The sequence below is a fragment of the Gastrolobium bilobum genome, unplaced genomic scaffold (genome assembly GCF_033153095.1).
Source record: "Gastrolobium bilobum isolate Gb01-03AN ecotype WA unplaced genomic scaffold, APGP_CSIRO_Gbil_v1 utg15463, whole genome shotgun sequence".
NCBI classification, from domain to species: Eukaryota; Viridiplantae; Streptophyta; class Magnoliopsida; order Fabales; family Fabaceae; genus Gastrolobium; species Gastrolobium bilobum.
The window spans coordinates 240,197-264,046 of record NW_026897110.1 but is presented as its reverse complement, the minus strand read 5'-3'; the positions used below and the strand labels follow the sequence as shown (position 1 = coordinate 264,046).

Genomic DNA, 23,850 nt, shown 5'->3' with positions numbered 1-23,850 from the left:
CTTTTAGAAAAAAGAGTATCCAAGTACCTAAGAAATTTTCCTGGGATGGGACAAGAGTGGTAGGAAATGGAATATTATTTTCCAGAAGAGGATATTTTTCTTCTTATAAAAATTTTTTGAAAAAAAAAGGTTACTCGTAGACTAGACAAACTTTTTGGTAGACTTGTTGCATATATAAATGTGTTATCTATGGTCATCCAAAACCTAGACTTCATTACGATGAAAGAAAATTAAAATTATAATATAATTTATTTTTTTTAAACTTCTTTCCAAAAGATTTTTTAAGTTTGTAAGAGAAGTGTTAAAATTATTATTTTTTAAAACATACGTTTAAAAAAATATTTAAAAATGCTTTTCTTTTTTTAAAAACACATACACAAGCAAATGGATCCTCTGACATGAATCAAAAAATCTAGTCGGCTCCTTTATGTGAAATTTATGCTTTCAACATATTTTGTAGTAGAAGACGAGGAATGAAATGTACAGTTGAAGGGTGTCTGTACAGTTTACATACAATCTGGTTGTTTAGCCGTGTGAATTATTACCAGCAGATTTGCAGTGCTGAGCAAGCTGGTCATTAACACGAGAAAATTGTTCAGATTGTGACAACCTCCTACTGAATCTAACGTTACCCAAATTTAGAGCGCTCTTATCCTGTAGTCCACAAAATGAAAGGCACATGTGAGAAGGGAAAAGCCTCATTATAAAATGACAAGATCCTACCAAAAACAGAAAGATAAGTAGACATGCCTTAGTCTTTGATGACTGTGGGACTCGATGGGTATTTCGTGTCCCAAGTAGTGTTTTCACCGTGTCATCCAATTCTGCAACCGTCCTCATGAGATTGGTCTTATCCATCTGCAAGAGGCAGCAAAAACCATGAACTGAAAATTCTGAATTCTTAGGGGAAACTCGGGTCACTTATGTGTTGTAACCCCTACCTTCAACATTTCGTTTTGCGCAGAAAGCAACTGATCTCGCTCTTGGAGTTGCTGCACTGCTATCTGACTGGCAAGTATATCGGCCTCTTTAGTTTTCAGTTCCGATATGCAGCTGAGTCAACAATTAAATGTAGTAAGTATAATGGAAATGAGAGTTGTGAACCATTATTTACAGGCTACTCGTAACTACAACCTATATTTACAGTTTTTTTTTTTTTAAAAAAAAGAACTATAAAAACTTGACATATAAAATTGTTTTTTCTTGGGTTCGCTGGAGGTTATTAAACAATAGTATATCCCCTTCTACATTGTCACTCCACCTGTTTCGTATAAACTTGAATTGTGCTCAACTTTGTGGTGACGTTGGAGGACAATGCTATCCATTTTATTGGAAGATACAAAAACACCAAAACAATTTTTTATATTTTTTTTGGATACAAACTACTCTTTATAAAAGTCACGTAAAAAATTTTCCATATGCCCCGACACATGGTAATGGGAGAAGTTATAATATGATAAAGAACTTCTAATTCAAGAGCTTGCCAAATTGAAGACAAATAATAAGAATGTATAATCAGGAATGGAAAACAGATTAGGGAAACGTGGTTTCGAAAGTACACTAACCTCTCTCTTTCTTCAATGAGATCACTAATCTGCAGTCTTAGGTCGAGATTCTCTTTTTCCTAATGAGAAAGAAATTATAATTAAGAGAACACACGATAAAATATAGAGTAGACCATAATTTTGGCACTTGGTACCTTTGCAAAGAACTCTTTTCTTTGATGATGAGCCTCCTCCACTAATTTCACAATCTGGTTTTGGTCTATCAAATTCTAAAACATACCAAAAGCAAAAATGCAAGGCAATGAGAAATTGCAATCATGAAATCCTACAATTTAAAAAGGGATTTGATTTTCTCATGTTGCATGAGAATTCAATTCTCATGTTGTGACTCAACTAATGGTAAGTCCCACATTTATTAAAAAGAGAAAAAGAAAAGAAAAACTTTGCACGCAAATCGAAGGGTCACAATATGAGAATTGAATTCTCATGCAACATGAGAAAATGTTTTTTCATTTAAAAATGAATCTGAAACTTACTGCATAGTTGGTGATGTCCAGTTTTACACCGAGAAGGTCCCGAATGACATCATGAGTCATGCTTTCAGTAGCAGCCAGCCTTGTTTGTAGCATGCATACCTGACCAACATAAATTTTTAGTCCATTATGTATTGACTAATTATTTTGCTAATTCTTACACGCCACTGTCACAGAATCTAATTGAAAAGTAGTTCTCTTATTCCTACACCTTAGACTCTAAACCTGAATTATTGGCTAAATATTCTCTTTGATGATGAGCCCCCTGCACTAATTTCATTATTTGCTTAGATAAAAGCACGTCTGTTAACCAAATAATAAACATTGTTAAAACACTGTAACCCACGTGAAAATTCAGCGGAAGAGACATTTCCCTTTGAAAAGGCAGTCACCATAAAACAAAAGGAGACAATAGTTGGGGTTTGGAAACCTTAAACCCTGATAACCATCATATGAAAAAGATATTGATATGTACTTTCCAAGCATCTACAGTTCTACACTTGGGACAGAGATCATAAAAAGTTAAAGACCTCCTTTTGCCGAGTTGCTGCGAGTGCTTCGAGTTCTTCCACACGGAGCTTTGCCACCAACAATTCTTGATCCTTCTCCTGATTCATCTGCTGAACAAGATTTGAAATGCATCTGAATGGTGAGCTTGAACCTCTCGTCCTTACTGAGCTTTTCTCGATTTTCTCTGATGTTGAATATGACATATCTGTTTTTACATCGTGGAACATGGACTCCAGGCACTTGTACTAACCACGAAGGATAGGGAAGCAAAATAGATGGAAACGTAAGAATAACAGATGATACATAGTTTCAGGATTTTCAAATAAAAACGTTGTTAATCAAATTTGATTTTAACACAATGTGACCCAGAATAACATGAACTTATATTGAGGTGTGTACCTTCTGTTGGTACTGCAATGCTTGGGCTTCAGTATGCAATACAATTTCCGAGATGTACTCTTTGCACTTTTTAATCTTCCAAAATATAAGCAAAATGTCAGACTTCAAGACAAAAATAAGGGCAGGAGTATCATACAATTTAATTGCTTTTTAATGAAATATCTGGGAAGTACCTCCTTATCTTGTTCTGCGTTTTCCTTTTCAAGAAGCTTTATCCGATTTAGTGCCTCATGAAGTTCCAGTATTTTACTGGGTAGTTGCCTGCATCAGGGTTTTATATATGATGGACAATGGAGAAATTAAATCTGATACCAATGACAACAGTAACAACAACAGAAGCCCTTTTGCCAATAAACGGGGTCAGCTAATGGATAAATCAGAAACCAATAATACACAGAAAATAATTTTGACCAACTTTTAGGGTAAAATTTCTTTTATACTATAATCTAAAATTGTCTCAGCATCTTTTGACTTATCAGGTTGTTATCAGAGTCATTCTTTCAATGATGTGGCAAAACATGATAAGATGATAGTGCAAAAAATGTTTACACTTACAGTTGATCAAGATTAGACTAAAATACAAATCAAGGAGAGGATAGCAGCTCTAACCTAGATATCTGCTCGTCAGTTTGAGCACTCGTGCTTCCTGAATCTGCATGCCAGGGTAAATTGTCAACTAACAATAATCTCTCTTTCAAAGCTTCGAGTTCCATTTTTAGCGAATCACTAATTAAACGATGTCGTCCCACCTCCTCATCCATTTCATGCACCTAAGAGCAATGCAGTCTAGTCAGCAAAAAGCTAGTAAGCAAAAGAACAGTTCAATTATCTTACTGAGCCATTTTTAAGCAACAAGCATGCACGGTAGTGATACTGAACATTAATAATATTGCCCAACCTCACCATGCTTTGAATTACTTCCCTGAGACTCTGTATAGAACGAATGAATCGTACATGAAACTAACCTTTTTCTCTAAAACATTTATGGTAGACTCAAGCTCCTCAACAGAATGTTCCAGAATACTGACTTCCTCTTCCTTTTGCTCAGCATGGAGCTTACTAGACTCTGACTCCTACAAAAGAGATTTCAGTTCCACAAAAGGGTGTTCCACCTATAATAATAATTTGAAATTGAAAGCAGATGGAACCAGAATAATCAGCATATAGATACCTGACGAGCTTCTATGGCAATTGCTTCCTTTTCATCAACCAAGGAATAAGCCATCTCAAGCTTATCATTCAAGACACAAACTTCTTCGTGGAGTTGATCTCTTTCTATTATCACCTTTCTTAGTTCATCCTCAAAGTTTTCAAACAAGGAAAGTGATTGGTTTTCCAGTGAAGCTGTCAAATTAGCAATTTCTTTTTCCAAGCCTTTAATCACCTCTTTATGTTCATCCAATTGCTCTTCAGCTTCAATTCTGTTGCCATAGAATTCTCTCAAAAGCTCCTTTAACTCTGTATTTTGATCAGAAAGATTCTCGATTGATTCTTTAGCAAGCTGAAGCTCATAATTTGATGTAGTTAAGGCCTTTTCAGTGTCAGCAAGAGAACCTTCAAGTTTTCTGTTCTTCAGCAGTATATCATCAAGCTGACTTGCTTTAATCTCTAGCTCATACCGAGCTTGGCTTAGAGAAAATATTAACTTCTCAGTCTGATCCTTAATGTCCTTACTGTTAGAAGCTGATTCCTGCAACAGCCTGAAGTCAAAAAATAAACCCTCTAATAACTGTTGTTTCCTCTCTAACTCCTTTCTAAGATCCATATTTTCATATGTTTCTTTGACATTAGGCAAGTCCCGCTCCTCTTGCACATTTTGGATTAAAACACATTGATCTCTTTTCCCTGTGCCTTCATTACCTATACTCATGACAGTTTCTGCAACATTTGAGCAAATTTTTGGTAAATTATGCAATTCCCCTTGTCCGGCTGATTGCAAATCATGGTTTACACTAAAGCAGGCAAATTTACTGGCCAGCTTTGTTACAAATCCTTCATCCACAATCCTAGAGAAAATATCTTCTACTGATGACCTCAGGCTACTCATAAAGTATAGCATCTCCTGCCCCACCAGAAGAACATCAGAATGCATTATCATGAATTTCTTCTCCACATTGGTTTGTATTTGCAAGAAACACTCTTCTAGCATAGAAACTGAATTTTTCATCTCTAACATACTGAAATGGATGTGATCCTTCAGTAATCGGTTCTCTTCTTCTTTTTCTTGAACTGAAAATTTGAGTTTTTGAATCTCTTCTGCCAAGTTTGCTCTCTCAATCATCAAGTCTTGACCAGCCTGCTTCCACATAGCAGTCAACTTTTTTGAATCTTCTAATGCATTTGTCAAAGCATGTAGCGTAATATCTGCTTCCTTCACTGTTGCATGAGCTTCCATAAATTTGGTTAAGAAGCCATCTTCAGGTTTAAGCTCCCTATAACCAAATACCTGAATCATAGGTACAGAATTAAAGAATATAAAAGACAATTCTTTTTTCCTGTTCAGTAAATACTTCAATGATTGTCAAACGAGTAGTAATTATGATACTTGGTGCATCCATTTCATAAGTTTAGCAACTATATGTAAGGTTACATACCTCTGTGTCATTCTCACAGCCTGCTTCATCTTTCTGCATCATAAAGTGGAAAGATGGAATCTCCTTTTTTAGTTCTGTCATTCATCATTGCATGATTTAGACTTTTGCAGTACTTTTCACATGACTAAATACAAATAGATGTGGCATTTTCAAAAAAATATACATTTATGCATTGAAAAATGGCAGTGGTGATATGATACCTTTAGGGTAATAACAGGATTCATCGTCCAATTCTTTGAGAAGTGCAGACAAGCGAACATACAGTCTTTGGAAACTATCACACGTGACATTTAATTCTTTACTCAGACAGGACACTGCTGTTTCATTATAGATTGGCCTTTTCACAAGCTTTCCTGTATTTGATGATGTGTGATCATCAAATTGAATTACAATGCCTCTTTCAGATTTCATGTGTACCTCTTCTTCTGTTATGTTTCCAGGAAACTTAAATTTGCAAGTATATGTGGATCCATGTGACTTACTTCCAGAAGCAACGCTCTCAGTTTCAGTTGACAAATCAGAGACTGAAGAACTATCAGCACTCAATTCATCAGCATCTATGAAATCTTCATCCAGCAGTTGAAAGCTAGATGCATTTACTTCTGTGCTAATACAATTCTCTATGATATTCAGTCTTTTATTCATCTCAACAAGTTGCTCTTTTATCTGATGCAGTGTGTGTTGATGGTCTCCAGACACCTGGCATTTGTTTGCATTGGATGTTAGGGAGTCAACTTTATAACCCTCAGAACTTCTATGATGCATCTTTAAATCCCTTACTTCTTTCCTCATGTCCTGAGTTTCTTTGACTATGTCCTGAATCAAGTCCCTGTTAGCACAACAAAGACCAAAGATACCAGTTTGGATAGCTGCTGTCTGCGTTTCTGTATCTGCAAAAAAGGCTTTTACAGCATTCTCCATCTCCAGTACTTCTAGTTTTGTTAACTCAACTTGAGCCATAAGATCATTCAGTATCAAATTATTTCCAACATTTTGATTCTCAGAAATAGTACAACTTCCCAGTCTGGCTTGAACATCTAGCTCAGTGATGGAAATATTTTCACCATCACCATTCATATGAGCTACACTATAACTATCAGAAAGCCATTTTGCCACAAGGAATGCAGCATCAGCTTGTTTAGCAGCTCTACAAAGTTGATTGTTTTTATATTTTATTTCATTTTCCAGCATCCTTATCATATTGGTCTTCTCATTTAAAAACACTCTTAATTGGATTGCCTCTTCAATGCCTTCATTGTTGTCTAGCCGTTGAAATGCACTTAAGGTTACAGTTGCTTCCTTTAAGGAGCTTATCTTCAACTCCATGTCCAATAACATTTTTTGTGCATCCTCCAAGCTACTTTGTAGCTGCTGAATTGTTTCCTCCTTCTCAATATACTTTTTGACAGCCATGCCAACATGTTCGCTAATCCCAGCATTAACCTGGGGAAATGAACATGAAATGCTTTTTACTTGGCCACAGGCATTTTTGAGAGATCTGGAGCCTTCTAGAAGGAAGGTTGTCAGTTCCAAGATTGCCTTTTCCCAGTCCAAACACTGTGTCCTAATTTCCTGCTCTTTTGCTGCAACCAGATTTCTTAGCTCTGTATTTTCTTGAGTAATGGAGCATAACCTCCCTTCTAACTCTGACTGAAGACTGGCAACCTCTTCCTGCAAATGAAGAATTGTGCTAGTTGTCTCAATCTCAACCTCTTGACACACTATTTCAGTCTGTTGATTTTGAGATAACTGTAATGCCCATTTCTCTTGATATTGGTCATTAAGTAACCTCACTTCTTCAAGATCCTTGCTCATTTTTTCCAATTTGGCCTCCAACTCTTTGTTGTTGTTATATTCATTATCCTTAGCAAACTTTCCTGAGGCACCCAAAGCATCTACTTCAATTGTATTTGCTAAAGCATCATCAGCTTCCCATGTAGAGGATGGCATTCCATCCCCATAATCACTTCTCATGGATATTGTCTCAAGAACCTGTAAAACTTAACTGATTATGATGAACTTGATGATGAAACAAGGAAGCACACACATTTAATTTGTATACTAAAAAGATGAGAATAAGTGCATGCTAATCCATTAAGGATATTTGCTCAAGACATGAAATAAATTGATTACGAGGTGGATATATCTAATTATATATGCATACACTTTCAAGAAACTTCGTTTTCTTTTCATCTCTCAACTTTCATTTCAAGTTATGAAATTGCTATAGCTTTTGGTCACAAACTGAATTTGGGTGTGGCCGGTTTTGCTATCCTTCTTGCTGCTGTACAAATTCATGATCAGTCCTTGGCATTGGCCAGAGACAATAGCATAGTAGAATTTAGCCACTTCGGCCAGAATCACACAGTGGTCCAATGTGAGCAACAAGAGTCCAGCAGAAAGTTCTTTCAAAATACTTGCTTTTAAGGGAACATGGTCCTTTCTCACTCTTCCCACACCCATACACGTACTATTGCACAAGCATACGCATCAGTTTATTCCAACAGAAATATAGGAGCCCAAGCAATAGTACATCACAATTACAGAAACAACAAAAACATTCCAATTATTGGGGGGCTTGGACGTTCAAATGCTCTTGCATATACACTTAACAAGCAGGATCTGCAGATAAAAACTAGCACGATATGCAGACAAATGCGTTTTTATTAAAGACACTACCAGAAGCAAAACGGGCTAAATAGATGATAAGCTAAATAAGCTTGTATCTTTCCTCACCAATGAACATTTATCTGTCTTCAGAAGTTCATCAGGATGCTCAAATGAAGAATTCAGAACCTGCAGGGATGGAAAATGATTAAACACTACAGAACAAAGGTTCAGCAACATGTTCACTGGCATTGTCGGTATTCCATAAGAAATCCTTACAGAAATAGACTTAACTTGATTGTACTTCAAATACTTTCCAAGTTCTGTCTGTAATTTACTTACTTCTCTGCAACATAAACAATAAAGAAGAAAAAAAGGAAGAAATTTGTCAGCAGCCTACTGCAAAATAATTTTGGAATTGCAATATAATAGTATCACCAATATCCTGATATGGAAAAAGAAAATAAATAAATGAAATAATATTTGAAAATTCCAAACAGTCATGTGCCGAGTTCTCCAAAATAAATGCATCGTTCTACTCCACAATACATTTAACAATAATAACCTTTAACTAAATACAGCATCAATAAATTGGCATCATGGTTGCAGCTTAGCATACTGCTTACACAGGAACTTTGTTCTACAACATTAAATGATGAATGAACTATTAAGAAGAACCCCGGTAGAGAATGGAATATCAGGTTTCACATGAATAATAATAATTCTGATTTAGGCCAATTGTCTACCTAAGCAATTTAGAATTCATATTCTGACAATCTTCCAACTCTTGTTTAGTGTCAGTGTCCTGAAATATCAAAGAGCATACCAAGTGAAAACAGTAAGAACTCCGATAGATAGCTAATATTGCATGACTCGTGAGTAATAAAAGAAGTTGACCTGATTTCCATTTTTAATGGAGAATGTTAATCTCTCTTGGAGATGGACGAGAACCTGCACATGAAAAAGAAAATAACAACTATCCATAATCCGGACCGCATGAAAGTTGAGTTTTATCTTTCAGGAGAGGGTAGGACAAAGTCTAGGACGTAGCCAACCTGATCACGCAATTCAGAAAGTTCAGTCAGCAATCTTTCCCGCTCTCCATGCTCATAAAAGTTTTGGAATCTGGTAGTAAGCACTGGTGCAAAATGAGTCACTGGCATCTAGGACGAGATTAGGACATACGAATAATAACTGTCCATTCAACTTACAGTCGTAGTTGTTGCAAAAGTTTATCATTCTCCAAAGCAAGTCTGGATGATTCTGAATTTTTACCAATGTTCGCTTTATGCAACTGAATCTCCTCCCGTAAAGCCCGGTTTTCCTCCGTGAGATACTTCTCAGCTGACAGTTGACCATCTACCAATAATTCAAGTTGTTTAATTTTCTCCTCACAATGCCTTAGCATAATTGAAGTATGTTGAGTTTCCTCTTCCCTTTGTCGCACCTGCAGAGAATGCAATATAAGTATTTTAAGCTCATGATAGTAAAAATATTGATGCCCATTCACGTAATTAGCCTGAAATCTCTTCGGGAATAGACGACTGATATAAGGAAATTGTTCCAAGGCTTAATCAGGAGGAATTCTAAAAGCTAGAATTTTTGTCAAAATCATACACACCAAGCAGTTTGTGCGTTCAATTTCAGCCTTTAAATTCTGGATTGTAGTCTCAGCCATCTTTTCTCTCCTTAAGGCACCAACCAAAGCAGCTTCCATGCAGTTGATCTGCCAGATAACAGCTCAAACATTCCGTGACTCTTATTAAGATTATTATTATTATTATTATTATTGGATAAAATCCCTTGACAATCTCATACAACCCACAATACAAGATCCTCAACATAATTGAAATAAAACTCACCTCTTTGTTTGGAATAAGTAGCTTGTGACCTGCTGTTCCTATTTCTCCCAAAGAGTCGTATCCTTCTGACACTTCACTCAACCTAATGCTTTTAGAATTTGGCTCCAAATTTGACAGAGGAGTTGCAAAATTTTGATTGTTCATCAGAAAGGACAGTTGACCCTGTTCAAGTTCAGTATATGCCTCAGCTAAGTCATCCCTATGATGTAGTATAATTCTGTCGAAAACCTCCCTCAATTTTAAAACTCTTTCAAATACCTTCAACTGCTGGATTTGCCACTGCAGCGCACTTATGTCACCAGAAGCATCTTCATTCACTTTTGCCTTTTTGGTGTGAGGGGAAAAAAAATCAATTAATTCATATCTTATCTCAATAAAAAATATATTACATAGTAGTATGCATTGTGGTATGTAATTCATCCTCCAACCCAAAAAGAAAATAAAAGAAAAGGACTGCACGTATATAAATAGGCAGGTACATTGTTTTGAATGAGCTTGGCTCGCTGGGCAAACTTCAGAGTGCTTAGCGTTTCGTTAGCAGCGCTATATGCGAAGAAAAATCAATATTAACGAATATAAGAAAACAAAGAAATGGTAAAGACCACTATTTAATTTCAAGCAACAAGTTAATACAAACCAAATGGATGGGCTGACATTTGCAATGATCATGGTCTTTGAGTTTCCACCTAAAGAATCCTGCATATTAAGTTTCGGAGAGTACAATCATCTTACTACACGGAACAATGTACTAGATTGTACGTAACATAACCAAGAGAAAATCATCCCAAATTTTAAAAATTTCATGTATCTAACCTGAAGAAGAAATGTAAGCCTTGAATCTCTGTACGGAACATGCCTAGGCTTCCCATGGGCTAAGTCCACCAAAGTCATTATGACCAAGCTAATCAAACGAAGAGCAAAATAATAAAGATCAGCCGTTTGATCATAACCACCGTTGTATTAGTGTTCATTGACATTCAACCACAATATATCAACAGCAAATAAATTGATAAACGGGTCCTTGATAAAGTTACCCAAGAGTTGACAAGGATTTATTTATATTTGCTGCTTCTTTCAAACGTTCACTATCTGCTCCGGAGCTTTTCTGCCTAGATGAATACGCAGCTTAACCCAGGTTTAGAAAGAGAAATAGCAATGGTATGTATAGAAGATTCTGATCTTAAATTTCTAGTTACCTTTCAGAACCAGCCAGATCTACTAAATTTAACCTTGCAAACCTAAAGTGAGTCATAGAATCTTTCTCCCACCGGCTTTCAATAATACAAGTGAAAACACTGTGAGACCGACTGCTCTCACAGTTCATATGAGTTGCAGCCACCTTTCTATTTGCAGTGCCCTGCGTAATTGTATAGGAGAATAAGATCATGCCAATATAAAATATTAAGGTAAAGTCTAATTTCTAACATATTTGACCATAAATCCCCACCTGTAACAAAAGCCTGAGAACATCATTAACTGTGACCACATTATGTTCAGTAAGGTTTTCAACGTATACACCCTTCTTAATGTCTTCTCTGAGCTACAGAGAGAATATTGAGTTATAAACTCCGTTATATAGAGCGTGAACAGCAATTTAAATCAAATTAGATTCGTGAAATTGTGGATTACTTGCAGATTAGTTGATGAAGGCTCTAGAAGGTCAGTTATTTGCTCATTGTATATCTCCAAAAAGGAACACTTGCAACTGTATTTCAGCTTATGATCCTTCCTGCTCTCTTCTTCCTACACAATAGATTGCCCTCAAGAAATTCAACAATTGAAAGGATAACGGAAACCACGTTAAACTGATAAAAAAACAGTCAATTCACACGGAAACACAGGCATTCTAAATATCGCACCGCTTTAATCCTCATAAATAAGTAGTCAAAAACTCTTGGTGTTATCCCGCTATCTTCAGTAAGGTATCCTTCTGTTTCTTTAATCTCACCCATCATGGTATACGTTTTGCCACTACCCGTCTGCAGAAAAACTTGAGCATCAAGCACAGAAACATATAACAGCTTGCAGCAAAGGGCAAGACAAGTCATACCTGACCATAAGCAAACATACAACTATTGTAACCAGACAAGCAATTCTCCACCATAGGCACTCCAGCAACTCTGAACAGGTTTTCCTACACAGATTCACCAAAATAATAAACATTCGAAGTAAAACCTTTTCTTGCTCTTTTTAGAAATTTCTTAATTTCAAAATTAAAAAACAAGTTCAAGGTTCAGCCTAGATCTAAGTGCAACCAACATGATATCAAAGTCAAGACGCACCTGGGATAAGGTCTCACACCCTACATGATCAAAGGTGAATCTGGTTTCAGGATGGCCAAGCCAGACCAATGTTTGCGCACTTTCCTGCCTCAAACACCTACCATAACCTTGTGAAAGCTTCTCCATAGTACTCAAAGGTCGAATCCTTATTAGCACCTGAACGCAACAACACAATCCAATTCACATAAACGAACCTTGCGTGATGGAAGTTAAGAACAACGAAAAGAAAAAAACCAATCCACAAAACCTACCTGCACATTATGATCCATCCAGAACGATGAATCATCTTCGAGCTCGAAATGCGGAACTTCCATACACAACTCGATCCCTTTCATCACTCTACTGCTACTTCCTCCACCGAGCGAAACCCTCGAAGAATTTCTGGCCGGCGTGGTCTGAGCCGAGTTAGGCTCCGAATGTGCCTTTCCGCTCCGACTCGAAGCCCTGGAAGTTCCATTCCCAATTCCGAACCTAACAGGTTCGGATTCAGGACACTGAGAAGGATCCGGTATGGAATTCAAAGGGGTTCGAGGAGGTGGATAGTTGATTAGGTTCTGCAATGATTCGAATTCGTTCTCGTTTGCTTCAATGTGAGAGTTCCTTCGAGCCAAGTTTCGAGTAGTACTAGTTGAGCCTTCTTTCAACATCTCTTGTTCTTGTGGTTTTGGATCGAGCTCTGATTTTGATTTTGAAAGAAACTCAAACTCACTCTTCAATTCAACTTACATTACAATGCAATAGTTAGCAGGCCCCGCCTCATTTCAAATTCAACTTTTATAAATTGTAATCGTGCCCTTCAACCATTTGTTAATGTTAACGCCACCCCCATTCCCTATAACCCAAACAGACTTTAAATGTTACTGCTACTACATGCCAAATGTTACGTAATGTACACAAAAGGTCATTGAATTCTTTGCTGAAAACAAGACTTATTTTGATGATGATATTCGAGTATGATATTTTTCTATCTATTTCTAATGGGCGGGATTCACATTTGAATTCTGTTATTATGTGTGATTATTATTTTCACAGTAAGAAGTGGCCTACAAAACTCATAAGCAATGATAAGGTAGCGTCAATTTGAACTTACACAACACGACGAGGGAGCCTTTGGTGCTGTTGTAAAGGCAGGTTTGGATTACTTTGCCAATAACGTTATAATCTTAAAGACGGAAAAAAGATAAAATGTAATAGTTAAATAGTGTTGGGCAAAAGGTTGATGCGAAGATTTATTTATTTTGCTGGTTATAATACTTCGTTTGTTCGCATTTTTTTCCTAAGTTTAATTATTTTTTATCTACACACCTCCAATTGGTTTGATGTAATAGTTAAAATGAGTAATTTACATAATTATAGTTGTACTACGGTTCATGGTTTCAAACCATACGGATCTTTTATCTATTTGAACAAAACATTATCTTTATACTAGTTTCATATTGAAATTACTTATCGAACCGACTTAATAGATAAATACGACAAACACTAAAATGTTGGGGTCTTCTGGAGATGTTATGTAACCTCGTGCTATAAGTATAAAATTCCATTTTTTTATAAAAATAAAAAAGGAAAAAAGAGCATACATTTATTTGTTTATTTAATATAATTGTGGAGGAACAAGTTAGGCTCTAGCAAGATTCTTTGATAAATTAATTAACAATCCAAATTTACATCTTGCAATTAGGCGGACGGAGATGTAACTTTTTCTTTTAAAAAAGGAAAAGAGCTTTTTGTTAATATATTTGAGTTGAAAAGACATACCATTTAATTTAAGTATTTTAAATAATGGGAATCGGCAGTAATTAAAAAATAAATCAATAAATAAACATTCCAATCTTCCAATAAACGTATGCATATTTTTTCTGGCTCTTTGGCTTTTTATAAGGAAATTATTTCGGTATCTTTTACTTTTACGAAGTCACTGATAAATTTTTATAATTAGTTATTACTATTTTGTTTAGTTGGTTGTATTCTGCCGAATACAGTATTTGTCACTATACAATGGGAATCAGCGGATTCCATGGCGGCTATTTAGCTTGTTCTAGGGTGCTGTTTGGTTGGGGGGTTTCTTAAAACTTCCCCATCCAAATCAAGTTGGCAATTGTTGATTTTCTTGTTTGGTAGAGAGTTTTTCAAAATTTTCCCACCCATTCATAATGCATAGCTATCCAGATTTAGCGGTTGAAATGGAAGAAATTTCACTGTTTAGAAAACTTTCTTAGAGGTGGTTTTCTTTGGTTAGATGGGGAAATGGCAAAATGTGAAAGTTTAACTAGACCAAAATACCCTTTTGTTACCAAATTTTTTCGGTAATTTTTTTTTTAACCAAACAATTTTTTTTATATTTTTCTATCAAACTCATTTTTCAATCATTTTCCTAGTAATTACATTTTCCTAGTATTCAAAAAATTTATACTCAACCAAACGCCCAATAAGTGCTTTGTGGCAACCGGCGAATCATGCTATTGACCATTAATCTGGAGGAAACATTGATTTTAGTTGAAGAGATAGGTTTTATTTTCTCTCTCTCTTTTTTTAATTTTTAAATTGCTAATGGATGCTACTTGGGCTTTTTGACCATTATAGCTTTTTTTTAATAATTAATTACCAAATTGATCCTATTTATAAACTATTTCAAAAATTTAACCTCTCCAGAAAACATAACACTAATCTGCCCCTATTTGACCGTTGATCATGAAGCCTACCCGGGTACACCCCTACCTACCCGGGTATATTTTGAAATTTTTTACCTACCCGGGTATATTTCTTGAATCTGGAAAATGTTTGAATTATTTACCGGGTAGGGAGGGTTGTACCCGGGTAAATAATCATATACTGGTTTGTGCGCCCATCCTCTTTGTGTGAACAGCAAATGGAAATCTCTAAATTGAAGGAGCTCAGAGACAAACTTGAACGAGAATTTGTTGTAAACGCCGAAGAAAGTGATGCCTTCCAGCAGGAAGCTCATCAAATTAAGGATGATATCCAGCACTGACAAAAGTTACTGAAGATTCAAATTTGGAAGTTCCCACATATCCAGAAATTGACAATAGAAAAATGGTGATGGAAATTAAGGACGACAGTACACGTGACCTCAATGCATGGAGAACAAAATCTGAAAACAGGTTATTGATGAAAGATATTCCACTGGATCATATGCCTGAGATTAGTGAAGCAAATAATCAAGGTTCTGCTCCAACAGAGGATGCTATTACATGTCATCAGTCAGACAATTCAAAAAAATGTTCAGAATTAGAGGTGGAGAAGGAATTGGGTGTTGACAAGCTTGAGTTGTGGAAAACTGTAAAAGAGACAACTGAAGATGGCAAGAGGAAGATGCTGGAGAGGGTTGCCTCAGATGCTCATAAATTGGCCATTCTTAAAATGACTCTGCAAGGTTTGAAAAAGAAACCAGAAACAAAGAAGAAAAGCAAGAAGAAAAATGATATTGAATATGAAACAATGAAGATACATATAGAAGAAGTTGAGGAAGCTATCACGCAACAAATAGATATTAATGATCAATCGAAAAAGGGTATTGAAGAAAGCACCAGTTAATAAAACTCTCCCTGCAATTAGTTTGAACTCTGTGTTGTCCTTCACCACTCAACAGGTTATGATTATTTACCCGGGTACGCCCTTTCCTACCAGAGTAAATAATTCAAACATTTTCTAGATTCAAGAAATATACCCGGGTAGGTAAAAAATTTCAAAATATACCCGGGTAGGTAGGGGTGTACCCGGGTAGGCTTCATGGTCAACGGTCAAACAGGAGACAGATTGATGTTATGTTTTCTGAAAAGGTTAAATTTCTGAAATAGTTTATAAATAGGGTGAATTTGGTAATTAATTATAAAAAAAAGGCTATAGTGGTCAAAAAGCCATGCTACTTGAGTTCGTTATTCCATGTTCTGCTAAGATAACATGTATAAGGTGACGATCCTGCAGTTTTAGAGATTCAAACCCTTAGGTGGTGTTTGGTATAAGGATATCACAAGGATTACCGGTAAATCTTCATTGATAAACATCGATTCTCATGTTTGGTAGAAGTATCAAAAATCAATTCTTGGGTATCTAAGCTTTACCGATAAAGCATTTTACAAAGAAAAATTACTATTTGGATTACCAAAAATTAGGCGGTTTTCATGATTACAGAGGGAAGAGAAAACATATAACATATTTTTGAGACAATAATACCCCGAACACACATTAAATTAGTAGGTCTGGTGTCATTGAAAAGTTAAGGTCAGTTTTGTAAAGTCAACATATATTACCAGTAATATTTTACTCACAACCAAACATATACTCAATAAAATTACTTCCAGTAATATTTACGTCTACCAAACAACTTTTTTATATCATTCTCGGTAAATTGGATTTCTTTGTATATTACTGGATATCATGATTCCCGGACACAAAAATTTCTCTTGTACCAAACACACTCTTAAAATCTTTTACGGGGAATGTGATAAAAGAAGAAGAAAATTTATACGGGAATCATCCTTCTATGGAAAATAATTTTTCTTGAAATGTTACCAAAAAAAATTATTTGATAAGTTAAAATATTTATGAGATGGGAAAAGTGTGTATATGTAAAGTTGTGTCATTTTAAGGGAGAGAAAAAGATAGATAAAAGATGAGAGAGAGTGGAGAAAAAATATAAAGATATGGGTGTCACTGCCACCTTTATGTGAAAGTGAAATGATATAAGTTGTGTCATTTAAAAAGGACAAACATTTTTCCCTTATGAGAATGCTGGAATAATATTTCTATGCTATGTTAAGTTAATTATAAAATATTGTTGGGGATGTGGACCAAATTTACAAAACTAACCCCTCACCTCCAAATCCAAACAACTTAAGTTTTATTTTATCATCTCGTCATTTTCACATCACAGACCATATTTTACCTTTGCCAACCATAGCTAGTTCTTGCTGCAAAACAAACCTTGGAGGCCACCATTTTGAAGCCATCGAACATAGTTTCTGTATAATTTTTTTGGAAAAAACAAGTATCATGTTGTAGGACAATCATCTTGTCATGCTATAGAGACAATAAGTGTGGGGTCTACCGTATTTTAAAAATAAAATAAAATGCAACACAAATATCGATGTATGTGTAAAAAAGTTCACATTTATCATGTTGCATGACAAATGCAAAACCCTAATTTTTTTAGAAAGAAAAAAGGTTTTGTTAACTGAAATTCCCCTCTTTTGGTGGCTCTGTCATGCCACGATCGACTTATCGCATGAAATTTTTGTTGGCACCAAAAAATTCAAAATAAACTCAACTCGGAGATGGGTTCGTCCGATTCAGGAAAAATCTCAGAAGGAGAGTCATTTCGTCGAATACGTTGACGACGAGTTTGAGTGAGGTTAGAGTTGACTCAACGGTTGATGATCATATCATACTGAAGTGGATAACGGGAGGAATTTGTGGAGAGAAGACACAAGCACAGAGGTTGTTGTCTTCTTTTAATGAAGTGTGAATTGAGTGTTGTGTGCACAAATGCTCAATTAAATCATACATGCAAATAAATAAAATTTGTTGGCTATAATGTCAGTGGAGCTGTTGGAAGTCTCCCGTGCCTACTGGGGCATGGAGCAAACTGGCTTATGGAGCAAATGAAGAACGAAAGAAGAAGAAGATAGGGTTAATTCAGTCATACAAAATTGTTAATCCTTTTTCCTACGTGGTGGAAAAATAAAAATAACACGAGTGAGATGGTATTTTAGTTTTGGGAAAATGTAATGTAAAATGAAATGATGGAAAAAAAACTTTCCTGATAATATTTTCAGTTTTCATAATATGGGAAACTATTTTTCCCACCCAACTTTTCTAAGATTTCAAAGAAAATCCACAAACCAAATAAGGTGTGTTTGGTATAAGAGAAATTTTTTGGTATCCGAGAATCACGATTATTGGGAATACACTAAAAATTGAGTTTACTCGGAATGTTACGAAAAATCTGTTTGGTTCGCCAGAATATTACCGGAAATATTGGGTAAAGATTATTGATTTCATGTTTGGTTTAGAACGAAATATGACTTGATTTATAAGGTTATTTTACAAAAATAACCCAAAACTATTTTTACTTTTGTAATTGATAGATTGGGTCTAGGTTTTGATGTGGGTTGTGGTATTCTTGTCTCAAAAATTGTTGTTGTGTTTTCCCTTTAGTTGGAATTCTGAATTACCATATTATTTTTGGTAATCTAAATAGTGACTTTTCTTTGTAAATCAAATTAGCAGTAAACCTTGGATACCCGGGAATTGATTTTTGTTACTTCTACCAAACATCGTAATTGACGTTTATCAAAGAAAGTTTACCAACAATCTTTTTTATACCCTTGTACAAAACACACCCTTAGAGTTTAGTAACTCATAAAGTTATTTCTGATCATCCCAGTGATGGAGTCAGCCCATTTATTGAACTAGGCCAACAAAAATTTAAGTCATGTCAAACATTTAAATCTATCTAGAAATTTAGCTACGATTATTTAGTTATGTAAAAATGTGGATAATTTTAAAAAATCAGTTGAGGCCAAGGCCTTAGCTGGACATAACGTGTCTCTGCCACTTATCCCATCCGAAAATTACATGGTTTTAGGTTGGAGAAATATATTAAATATATTTTAAAAAATTATTTGTTTTTTTGTCAAATAATTTTATGAAAACATCTTTTTTTTTTATTTACCTGGTCTCAATACAAACCGACATTATTTTATAGGATTAAAGTTTCTAAAATTACTTTAAATAATCTTATCTAATATTCACCAAAATACACATAAAAAAATGTGTAAGGTTTGTGTGGATCCATGTAAACAGAAAAGAGACAAAAAGAAAACACGAGTATACACTTTTTTGTATGTATTTTGGTGAAAATTAAATAAAGTTATTTAAAGTAACTTTAGAATCTTTAAACCATATTTTTATAATATGATGAAATAATAATAATAAGAAAAAAATGTGTGTCATTTTAAAAATTATAAAGTTGTGTCATTTTAAATGAGAGGAAGAGATAAATCATGAGGGAAAAGACAAAAGACAAAAAAAAATATAAAGTTATGAATCACATCTCTTTGTGAGAGTAAAATGACACAAATTATTTTATTCAAAAGGTCAAAAAAGAAATTCCCCCGAATAATAAATTGTTTGATAAGTGTGGACAATTTGTTCAGTTCTTTTAGAAATGCAGAAGATCGTGGTCATGTGCACATAGTTGGGTAAGAAATGTACCTCATTTATCAATTTTCAAGCTCATTGTGAATAGGGGTGTAAATGGGTCAGGCTGACCCAGTCTAACCTGCGGTCTGTCCTACATTGAGTCCAGTCCAGGCTCGGCCTTTCAGAAAAATAAAATAGACTTAGGCTTATAAAAAAGTTTTTTAAACAAATAGGCCATAGGCCAATTTTGTCAAGCCGGCCTACAGCCTTGTAGGCTGATCTATTTAATTTATTAAAATAAAATAATATTTATTTTATGTGGCAAAGATGCAAAGTACCAAATACCAATATCTCTTACTTTTTGTGCTATTTTTTTTTTTTTGATAACATTGTGCTATTTTATTTTATGAAAGGAAAACTTGTCTAATGTCTCCAAATTTTACTTGTTGTTGCAGCTTAATACCATGGAGTAATTGGTACCTTGCTGGATTATGATGTTACTGATGAAGATCTTTCAATAATACTCTTCTTTCCCTTGTCTTGATGGTGGTTTAAAGATTTTTAGATAAATGACATTCTCTTGTAGACTTTATTTCAGCATCCGGTAATTGTATTTTTCTTATTTTGTCTATTTCTTTGACTCTATCCCTCTATGATATACATTCTAGAGTTGGGGTATTATGTTGACTCTTTCTTGTTTGTCATTTTTTTCTTATGCGAAGTACTAGTGCATACATGAATGAAACTTTCTTCGCTCTATATAATTATTTTTTTTGCTTAGTATCTACAGTGGGAGGCCTATAAGGCCTGTAGGCCATGTTAGACTTTCTTATTTTTAAAAATGGGCCGGGCTTGACCTATAAATAAAGTCTTTAATAGGCCAGATAGACTGAATTTTTTTACGTAGGCTTAGACCAAAAAGGCCAAAGCCCAACCTAACCCAGCCTATTTACGCCCCCCTAGTTGTGAACAAGCAAAATAAAGACGATGTATCTCTTCAGTTCTAGTAAGCCATTTTGCATCATTAGAGAGTAGAGAATAATTACTTGCAACTTCTAACCAAACTCTACTCAATTTGAAGTCTCAAACAAGCATATCAAAAACACAAAACTACACAAGCTCTCACTATCTACTAACAAAAGGAGTGAAAGACAAATTGAACTTAAAATTCTTAAAGAAGCCTCAGCACCGTGTGAAGAAAAACCACAAGAAGCAAAACCAATAGGCAATGTGTTAAACAAGAATGGCTCTTTCCTTTTGATATTATGCTTCCAGCATCTGAGTCACACAAGAAAAACACAGAAATTATAGTTATTATCAACCCCATTAAATAGCAACATATGATCCAAATTCCAAAATATACCAAAACCAAAGACTAAGTTGCTTACCACATTCCCTTGTAGAATTGGTGGAAATTGAGCATAGACAGAGCAAACCTTCAGTATCAGTATCAAACCCACAGGTCCCACCAGATTGTTTGCAACTTTCACATCCAGTATCTGGCACACTGAAAGATAGCTTAATCCCATAAACCCAGTCCAAAGGGCCAACACCCTTCAAATTATCAGTGTTGAACACACTGGTATAGTGTGTGCAGTCCAATATGTTCATGCTCATGAACTTCACTGTATTATAACTAGTGAAACAACAAGGTGGGGAGCTGTTTGTCAACAAATGGAAGATCCTGAAAGCATTGCATGACCCATAAAGCTCGTCACATGTGTGGCCAGCAAAGTTAAAGCATAAGTACTTGTAATGGTTGAGAACAGGAGAGTCTATAGAGCAATTTAGTAGCACGAAAACAGTGTCCTGTGAAGGTGGGATTATAGCTGATTGAACATCAGTCATCACAAAATCGTGATGAGGCTGAAGAATAGAGCAAGTGGACATTGCCGGGTCATAGATTACCATTGATTTTTTGCCATAATCAATGGATTGAACTTTGTAAGCACCTGAAGGTGTTTGAAAGAATAAGTCAGTGCTGCAGTTTAGCATGTGCCTGAACTGGGGTGCTCCGCATCCATCTTCTAAGCCAAATGGGTAGTTTATAGGAATGTTACCACATGAATTCTTGCAGGGAGAGAGTGTGAGAATGGGAATGGCTTGTAGTTGTAGTGTTAGTATGAGAAGTTTGAAGATGGTGAATGGTGCTAGCAGTGGAAGCTGCATTTGGAAGAGAATTGGATGCTACACGCGTTTGGAGCAAAGTAAAAAGAAGAGTGACTTTGGGATACTGATTTTACAGAAAAAGGTGTACAAATGTCCGTAATTTGCTCGCATAAGTTTGAATAGCTTTTTAAACGTTGGACACAGGCTGGTGCTGGGATCCACATGTTGAAAAAATGAACAAAAGTGAACGGGTTTGCCAGTCTATTTGTGAACAGATAGATATCTAGCTTAGCTCCATTGGAATGCGTTCCCGCTCAAATTAATATATGTATTGAAAAAGATTGTGTCACTCCAACCGGTCAGAAAATTTGATAGACACTAAGTGTGGTTGAAGATAAATTTTAAGAATATTAGAGAAATGTAATTATAGGTATCTATAAGAAAAGTTGAATAGATAGGAAAGTTAAAAAAAAGTAGTTTGGTTTGACAAAATTTTACCAGGGAAATATATGACAAAAGGTGTGTCAACAGTGCTTTACTCGTGTTTTCTCAAAAAAAACCACCCTCAAATCGGGTTTCTAAACAGTGCAAATTACTATCTTTCTCAAAAAGTCAGGTATTTCACATAGATGAGTTTTGGTCAAAACCTGTTGAACCAAACATTGATTTTCTAAAAACCAAACTTTATTTACCTAGGAAAATCTCAAAAAACATGAAACCAAACGCCCCCTAAGGTCCGTTTGGTACACGAATTTTTTCTGGATTTTCAGGAAACTGAAATTTTTAAAATTTCAGATGTTATCGTAAACTGGATGTAAAAATTATATTTTTGAAAATCGAGATTTCTGAACAAATAAAAATTCTCCAGTACCAAACGCCCACGAGAAATTGGCAGGAAAAGAGCAACACTGGACATCGACCTCGGTGCTGCTCGTTTGACATTTTTTTATTCGGTCTCAGTAGAGAAAAAAAATTAATACATTTATTTACCCTTATTTTCATAATTATTTTTTTCTATATCATTTTTTTTTCTTTTTGGGAGAGAGAGTACCTAATCAGAAAAAAATATGCTCTTTCAATAGAGGAGAGAGCAAATTAAATGCCAAAGAAGGCACATTTTTTTTTTAAATTTAGAAAAAGTTTCATCACTTTTAAATTTTTTTTGTTTCCCATCACATTACAACTTTTTTAAAATTTGAAAAAAAAAATATGCCGAGTTTAGTATATCTAACATACTAAACATATTCTCATAGTCTAAGGGGGCGTTTGTTTCGGGAGTTTGGTCAAGTTTCCTGGGGAAGTGATTCGTGGATTCTCAGAACTCCACGTTTGGTTCGCTGGATTCATGCAATATATCCATGTTTCGGTGTTCCCCATCATTCGCCATTTGCATGTGATTTCTCCTCCAAAGCACTGTTCCAGATTGCTTCTTGGAGGGTCGTATTCTGGCTGAAATCTGGAGAAATGAAAAAGTGGTATATTTTTGTGACGAATTTGCCCCTCACACGTGACCAACTATTGCCCAAAATGATACATCACTCATCCAGCACCCATCACATGTGAAAGCTGAAGAAACCCAAAAACTGGAGACCGACACCGACCGAAGAAGAAAGAGCGAAGAAAGCCACATGCGCAAAGATGGGAGGTCAGGTAATGGTCCGGTGAAGTAGATCTACAAGTTACTGGTTGGTATCTCCGGTTGATTTGGTCCGGTGCATCCAACGTGGAGAGATAGGGTCCTCTTTGTTTGCCGACGCCTGGTTAAACTTGAACGGTTAGTATATACACACCCCTTGGTCCCATGCTCTGTGTTTATCTTTGCTGAAGCCTACTGACATCTGATAGGAAATTTTTTTTTTGTGGTAAACAAATTTTTTTTAATTCCTTATATATCCATTTCCATGAGGGGGCGTTTGTTGGCAGTACAAATTAACCAGTTATTTTTAATAAAATTGCTACATCACATAAGTACATCTACGATTAATTAATAAAATTGCTTTTTAATCGTCCAAAAAAAATAGGTCCTGATATATCCATTTTTAAAGGTAATTTTTGATATCTTAACCAATTATTTTTCTGCTCTGTTATACCGGATGTCATTGTGAAAGGAGACTTATTGAAGTTGTTGATAATGGATGAAGAGAGCATTTCCTGGGAGAAGAAGAACAATACAAATTAAATTGCTGTTTTGTTTTTCTGATTTATGGTTGACCGTGGTGGGTAAGTATGTGGTAAGTATGAAATTTTTCTAGTGTCAGTTCTTGCTTAATTTTTTTCCTATGTAA

General features: G+C 35.3%; 2 protein-coding genes across 2 annotated transcripts; both read right to left on the bottom strand.

Annotated features, from left to right (window-relative positions):
- Window positions 1-520: 520 nt before the first annotated feature.
- Window positions 521-12,939, bottom strand: LOC133304260 (kinesin-like protein KIN-12C). The gene is given in 37 exon segments (XM_061504267.1): window positions 521-654; window positions 751-858; window positions 942-1,053; window positions 1,566-1,624; window positions 1,700-1,764; window positions 2,038-2,140; window positions 2,569-2,793; window positions 2,948-3,022; window positions 3,121-3,208; window positions 3,557-3,717; window positions 3,913-4,020; window positions 4,119-5,393; window positions 5,542-5,615; window positions 5,742-6,370; window positions 6,422-7,404; window positions 7,471-7,533; window positions 8,278-8,337; window positions 8,428-8,494; window positions 8,901-8,953; window positions 9,046-9,099; window positions 9,204-9,273; window positions 9,375-9,595; window positions 9,770-9,874; window positions 10,011-10,172; window positions 10,269-10,327; window positions 10,465-10,553; window positions 10,648-10,706; window positions 10,824-10,911; window positions 11,045-11,119; window positions 11,207-11,367; window positions 11,458-11,550; window positions 11,640-11,753; window positions 11,870-11,989; window positions 12,061-12,144; window positions 12,293-12,379; window positions 12,381-12,437; window positions 12,544-12,939. Coding segments are annotated over 37 exon segments (6,531 nt in total). The 3' UTR covers window positions 521-525.
- A 7,746-nt stretch (window positions 12,940-20,685) lies between these two features.
- On the bottom strand, window positions 20,686-21,625 carry LOC133304259 (uncharacterized). Its single transcript, XM_061504266.1, is given in 3 exon segments — window positions 20,686-20,734; window positions 20,845-21,009; window positions 21,011-21,625. Coding segments are annotated over 3 exon segments (795 nt in total). The 3' UTR covers window positions 20,686-20,719.
- Window positions 21,626-23,850: the final 2,225 nt, after the last annotated feature.